General features: G+C 40.3%; 1 protein-coding gene across 1 annotated transcript in view; it reads left to right on the forward strand.

Annotated features, from left to right (window-relative positions):
- Positions 1–422, forward strand: part of LOC115229013 — a gene marked incomplete at its 3' end in the record, with an annotated part of 1135 nt that extends 713 nt beyond the window's left edge. The window contains exon 1 of the mRNA XM_029799443.1: positions 1–422. This exon is cut by the window's left edge and continues 713 nt beyond it. Within this exon, the coding sequence (XP_029655303.1) occupies positions 1–422 (422 nt within the window).
- Positions 423–7789: the final 7367 nt, after the last annotated feature.

Consider the following 7789-nt stretch of genomic DNA (forward strand, 5'->3'; position numbering starts at 1 on the left):
GCCCACTGTCAGCAAGGTTGCTTTACTGAAGGACCAAGCGAAGCAGATAGAGAGGTGGGTCGAGCATTACCAGAACCTCTACTCCACTGAGAATGTGGTCACCAGGTCTGCCCTCGCCGGCATTCCTGCTCTGCCTGTCATGGAGGAGCTTGACCTGCCTCCAACAAAGGAAGAACTGAGCAAAGCAATTGACTCACTCGCTCGGGGCAAGGCACCAGGGCAAGACGGCATCCCCGCAGAAGTCATCCAGTGCGGGAAGCCAGCCCTTCTGGGCCATCTCCACGAGCTGCTCTGTCAGTGCTGGGCGGAGGGCTCTGTCCCTAAGGATATGCGTGACGCAAACATCATCACACTGTATAAAAACAAAGGGGACAGAAGCGACTGTAATAATTACAAGGGCATATCCCTGCTCAGCACTGTCGGTAAGGCATTTGCCAGGGTGGTCCTGAAGAGGTTGCAAATGCTTGCAGAGCGTGTGTACCCCGAGTCTCAGTCTGGCTTTAGGGCAGAGAGGTCTACAATCGACATGATCTTCTCACTCAGGCAGCTTCAAGAAAAGAGTCGAGAACAGAGACAGCCCCTATACGTGGCCTTCATCGACCTGGCTAAGGCGTTCGACTCAGTCAGCAGGGAGGGGCTGTTTGCGCTCCTGGGTAGGATATGTTGCCCTCCCAGACTGCTGAAACTCATCACCTCCTTTCACGATACGGTATGCAGGGAACAGTGCAGTTTGACGGATTGCCCTCGGAGTCGTTCGCCATCCAGAGTGGAGTGAAACAGGGTTGCCTTCTGGCGCCGACGCTCTTCGGAATTTTCTTCTCCCTTGTCCTGTCCTATGCCTTCAGAACGTCCGACGACGGAGTGTTCCTCCACACCAGGGCTGATGGTGGGTTGTTCAATCTTGCGCGCCTCAGAGCTAAGACCAAAGTCCGTCAGGTGCTGATCAGAGAGATCCTCTTTGCTGACGATGCCGCCCTAACATCACACAACCAGCCGGGTCTCCAGAGGCTGTTCAGCTCCCTGGCGGATGCCTGCCAAGAGTTCGGCCTTACCATCGGCCTGAAAAAGACAGAGATCATGGGCCAGGACGTCGGAGGGGTCCCCAGCATCAGTGTCGGCGACCACAGCTTGCAGGTGGTGAACGAGTTCACTTACCTGGGATCGACGGTCTCCAGCAGCCTGTCCCTCGAGCCGGAGCTGAACAGACGGATTGGGAGGGCTGCTGCTGCTGCCATGGCTAAGCTCTCCAGGAGAGTGTGGGAAAACAACATGCTCACAATAACCACCAAGATCGCAGTGTACCGAGCCTGCGTGCTGAGCACCCTACTCTACGGCAGCGAGAGCTGGACAACATACACCCGGCAGGAATGCCGCCTCAGCGGCTTCCACATGCGGTGTCTTCGACGGATCCTTGGCATCTCCTGGAAGGACCGAGTACCAAACGGAGTCATCCTGGAACAGACTAATATGCCAAGCATGCATGCCCTCCTCGTGCGGAGACGACTGCGCTGGCTCGGACACGTCTGCCGCATGCAGGACGGTCGCATGCCTAAAGACATCCTGTACAGCAAACTCACCACGGGATCCCGACCCAAGGGACGTCCACAGCTACGATACAGGGATGTGTGCAAGCGCGACCTGAGGACTGCCAACATCTGTGTGGACACGTGGGAGGTAACAGCTGCTGACCGCTCTGCCTGGCATCGGACAGTGAGGAAAGGCGTTTCCATGGCTGAGGAAAGGAGAGCACAGCCGTGGTCGGACAGGCGGAGGACAACTGCAGCAACACCCCACACGTACCCATCGATGTTCGTGTGCAGCAACTGTACCAGGGACTGCCACTCTAGAATTGGACTGTTCAGTCACAGCAGACGCAGCACATCATCAAAGTAGGCCCCACACTTGGCGCAACCCATTGTCTATCAAGACAGACGGGGAGAAGAGAAGAGATATATATACATACATATACAACATGAGAAAATGGAGAAATACTTTATTACACCCTATATCAATTTGTATATATATACATATTATATATATATATATTATAATTTATTTATATATATATATATATTATATATTTTTTATATATATATATATATATATATATTTATTTATAATATATATATATATATATATATATTATTTATATATTATATATATATATATATTTATTTATATATATATTATATATATATATATATATATATATATATATATATATATATATATATATATGTACCAGTTACGCAATGGGGTCGATATAATCGCCTTAATCCGTATGTCTGTCTTTGTTTGTCCCCTCTGTTTTTAGCCTCTTGTGGGTAGTAAAGAAATAGCTATTTCATCTGCCGCTACGCTCTGAGTTCAAATTCCGCCGAGGTCGACTTTGCCTGCTATTTCTAGCATATGGACAGCCTTCTTGAAGGCCTGATCGATTTGCTTGACTAAATGCGGTGCTCCAGCATGGCCACAGTCAAATGACTGAAACAAGTAAAATAAAAGAACATATATATATATATATGTTTTGATTTTCCTTGTTTCAGTCATTTGACTGTGGCCATGCTGGAGCACCGCATTTAGTCGAGCAAATCAATCCCAAGACATTATTTTTAACCCTAGCGGTTCTTGTCAAGCGATGTTGGAGGGGGGAGGGGGGTAAACAGACACACACACTCACACACACATATATGTATACATTTATATACGATGGGCTTCTTTCAGTTTCCATCAACTAAATCTATTCATACATACACACACACAAACACACACACATATGTGTGTTTTCATTTCTGTGTCTGCGTGCGCGCGTGTTTCCAGTTCATTACTTGTACGTGTGTGTGTGTGTGTGTGTGTGTGTGTTGTGTGTGTGCGCGCGCTAGTGTATGCGTGTGAGCGTGTGTGTGTGAGTGTGTAACTGTGTATTTTCCTTTTTTTTGTGTGTGTGTGTGGTGTTTGTCCGTATGCATGTGTGCATGTGTGAGTGTGAGTGTGTGTGAGTATTTTCATTTCAGTGTGTATGTGTGACTGTTTTTATTTATGTGTGCGTGTGTATTTTCGTTTCTGTGTGTGAGTGTTTGAGTGTGTAACTGTGCATTTTCAATTTTGTGTGTGTATGCTTGTGGGCGTTTGTGTGTGTGTCGTTACGCACGCACTGGTGTCGAAAGGCACAAACGCACACATACACACACACAATTGAAAATACAGTCACACACGCACACACCTTTTCCCTGAGTTGCTTAGCAACGGGTAATAATAGAGAAGAATAGTTTTATATTGAGAGAGAGAGAGAAACTTATATGTTGTATAGTGAGTTAAATACAGACAGACAGACAGACAGAGAGAGGTAGACAGAGAGAGAGGGGTAGACAGAGAGAGAGAAGAAGGCCTTAAGTACTGATGAAATTAAATGGCGTGAGTGGGGTGGGTCAGCAAAAGATACAGAAAATTCAGGTATCCTGTCAACAGAAACTTTGCATTTCCAATTCTGTCTCAGATACAATCTAACTTTACAATGGCAAACGAAATGAAATGTATATTTCAAGTCAGCGATAATCGGAAGATTTTAAAAATACACGCAGACAAACACACACACACACACACACACGCACACACACACACACACACGCACACAAGCACACACACACACACACACACACACACACTGTTGAAAATACAGTCACACACGCACACACCTTTTCCCTGAGTTGCTTAGCAACGGGTAATAATAGAGAAAAATAGTTTTATATTGAGAGAGAGAGAAACTTATGTTAGATAGTGAGTTAAATACAGACAGAGAGAGAGTTTAAAAGACAGAGAGAGAGAGAGAGAGAGAGACATACATATGTACATAGATACATATATATATATATATATTTATATATATAGATATATAGATATATAGATATATTTATATATATTTAAATATATATATATATATATATGTATGTATATTTCAAAATAGAAAATTACCCTTTAACAGGCAATTTTTACATGCTAGAAATAGCAGCAAAGATTGCTACGATCCATTATTTTCTGGCAAATTTTGAAGTACATGAAAAATAAAGACCTTTATTTTTTTATATATGTATATATATATACATCTACATATATATATATACACACACACACATATGTATAGATATATAGATATATATATATATATATATATATATATATATATATATATATATATATATATATATATATAATATACATAATATATAAATATATATATATAAATATAATATATATATATAATATATATATATATATAAATACATAATATATAAATATATATATAAATATATATATATATATATATAATATATAATATACATAAATTATAAATATATATATATAAATATATATATATATATATATATATATATATATAATATACATAAATATATAAATATATATATAAATATATATATATATATATATATATATATATATATAATATACATAAATATATAATATATATATAAATTATATATATATATATATATATATATATATATATATATGTACATATATATAGGCGCAGGAGTGGCTGTGTGGTAAGTAGCTTGTCTACCAACCACATGGTTGCGGGTTCAGTCCCACTGAGTGTGTATTTGTGTGTCTGTGTTTGTCCCCTAGCATTGCTTGACAACCGATGCTGGTGTGCTTATGTCCCCGATCGGCAAGAGAGACCGATAGAATAAGTACTGGGATTGCAAAAGAATAAGTCCCGGGGTCGAGTTGTTCGACTAATGGCGGTGCTCCAGCATGGCCGCAGTCAAATGACTGAAACAAGTAAAAGAAAAGAATAAAAGAATATATATATGTACCAGTTTCGCACTAGGGTCGATGTAATCGACTTAATCCCTTTGTCTGTCCTTGTTTGTCCCCTCTATGTTTAGCCCCTTGTGGGTAGTAAATATATAGATATATAGATATTTCAAAATAGAAAATTACGCTTTAACAGGTAATCTCTACATGCTAGAAGTAGCAACAAAATCTTGGCACGATCCATTATTTTCTGGCAAATTTTGAAGTCCATGAAAAATAAAAATCTTTATCTTGTTTTATATATATATATATATATATATACATCTACATATATATATACACACACACACACATATATATATATATATATATATATATGTATATATATATGTACCAGTTACGCACTGGAGTCGATATAATCGCCGTATGTCTGTCCTTGTTTGTCCCCTCTGTGTTTAGCCTCTTGTGAGTAGTAAAGAAATAGGTATTTTGTCTGCCGCTACGTTCTGTGTTCAAATTCCCCCGAGGTCGACCTTGCTTTTCATTCTTTCGGGGTCGATTAAATAAGTACCAGTTACGCACTGCGGTCAATATAATCGACTTAATACTTATGTCTGTCGTTGCTTGTCTTCTCGGTGTTTAGCCCCTTGCGGGTAGTAAAGAAATTGGTATGTTGTCTGCCACTACGGTCTGAGTTCAAATTCCGCCGAGGTCGACTTTGACTTCCATCCTTCGGGGTCGATAAATTAAGTACCAGTTACTACGCACTGGGGTCATTATAATCGATTTAATCCGTTTGTCTGTCCTTGTTTTTCCCCCCTGTGTTTAGCCCCTTGTGGGTAGTAAAGAAATAGGTATTTCGTCTGCCGCTACCCTACCCACACGCACACACACCACACACACACACACCACACACACACACACATATATATATATATAAATAAATAAGTACGGTGTTTAGCCCATTGTCGCTACTGTCTGAGTTCAAATTCCGCCGAGGTCGACTTTGCCTTTCATCCTTCGGGGTCGATAAATTAACATATACACAAAGACAGACAGACACACACACACACGCACATACATACATACATACATACATAGAAACATACATACATACATACATACATACTTACATACATACATAAGTCAGAGAGAGAGTGCCGCTACATTGTTGCTCAGTATCCTAGAAATAGCAACCAAATCACCCTGTGATTACCTAACCCTTGTACATAGATGATAGTTGTGATTATCCCAGTCGTATTACCTGCTCATTTACGGCTGTCAGAGTTAGACAATAATTAATTTACTACACAGCTGTAATCGATGTAATCGACTTAATCCCTTTGTCTGTCCTTGTTTGTCCCCTCTGTGTGTAGCCCCTTGTGGTAGTAAAGAAATAGGTATTTCGTCTGCTGTTATGTTCTGAGTTCAAATTTCGCCGAGGTCGACTTTACCTAGTCATTGCAGGGTCGATAAATAAAGTACCAGTTGCGCACTGGAGTCGATGTAATCGACTTAATCCCTTTGTCTGTCCTTGTTTGTCCCCTCTGTGTGTAGCCCCTTGTGGGTAGTAAAGAAATAGTTATTTCGTCTGCTATTACGTTCTGAGTTCAAGTTCCACCGAGGTCGACTTTGCCGTTCATCATTTCAGGGTCGATAAATAAAGTACCAGTTTCGCACTGGAGTCGATGTAATCGACTTAATCCCTTTGTCTGTCCTTGTTTGTCCCCTCTGTGTTTAGCCACTTGTGGGTAGTAAAGAAATAGGTATTTCGTCTGTCGTTCCGTTCTGAGTTCAAATTCCGCCGAGGTCGACTTTACCTTTCATCATTTCAGGGTCGATAATTTGGGTACCAGTTACGCACTGGGGTCGATGTAATCGACTTAATCCGTTTGTCTGTCCCCTCTGTGTTTAGCCCCTTGTGGGTAGTAAAGAAATAGGTATATTACGTCTGCGGTTACGTCCTGAGTTCAAATTCCGCCGACGTCGACTTTGCCTCTCATCATTTCAGGGTCGATAAATAAAGTACCAGTTACGCACTGGGGTCGATATAATCGCCTTAATCAGTATGTCTGTCATTGTTTGTCCCCTGTGCGTTTAGCCCCTTGTGGGTAGTTAAGAAATAGGTATTTTGTCTGCCGCTCCGCTCTGAGTTCAAATTCCGCCGAGGTCGGCCTTGCTTTTCATTCGTTCGGGGTCGATTATAAAAGTACCAGTTACGCACTGGGGTCAATATAATCGACTTAATACCTTTGTCTGTCTTTGTTTGTCTTCTGGGTGTTTAGCTCATTGTGGGTGATAAAGCCGCTACTGTCTGAGTTCAAATTCCGCCGAGGTCGACTTTGCCTTTCATCCTTCGGGGTCGATAAATTAACATATACACAAAGACAGACAGACACACACACACACACGCACATACATACATACACACATACATAGAAACATACATACATACATACATACTTACATACATACATACATACATACATACATAAGTCAGAGAGAGAGTGCCGCTACATTGTTGCTCAGTATCCTAGAAATAGCAACCAAATCACCCTGTGATTACCTAACCCTTGTACATAGATGATAGTTGTGATTATCCCAGTCGTATTACCTGCTCATTTACGGCTGTCAGAGTTAGACAATAATTCATTTGCTACACAGCTAATCGAGTGAACTAATGTTAAAAATCTTAACCAAGAATAAAAATTACAACCATTGTTGGACTTATTTTATCGTACTTTCGTTAGCTTTGGCTGCTATTTCTAGCATATGGATAGCCTTCTTGACGGCCTGATCGATTTGCTCGACTAAAGGCGGTGCTCCAGCATGGCCACTTCCAAATGACTGAAACAAGTAAAATAAAATAACATATATATATATATATATATATATATATATATATATATATACATAAACATATATATATATATATATATATACATAAACATATATATATATATATATATATATATATATATATATATATAAATTAACACAACTATTCACATAT

This window comes from Octopus sinensis, unplaced genomic scaffold, assembly GCF_006345805.1.
Source record: "Octopus sinensis unplaced genomic scaffold, ASM634580v1 Contig11600, whole genome shotgun sequence".
NCBI classification, from domain to species: domain Eukaryota; kingdom Metazoa; phylum Mollusca; class Cephalopoda; order Octopoda; family Octopodidae; genus Octopus; species Octopus sinensis.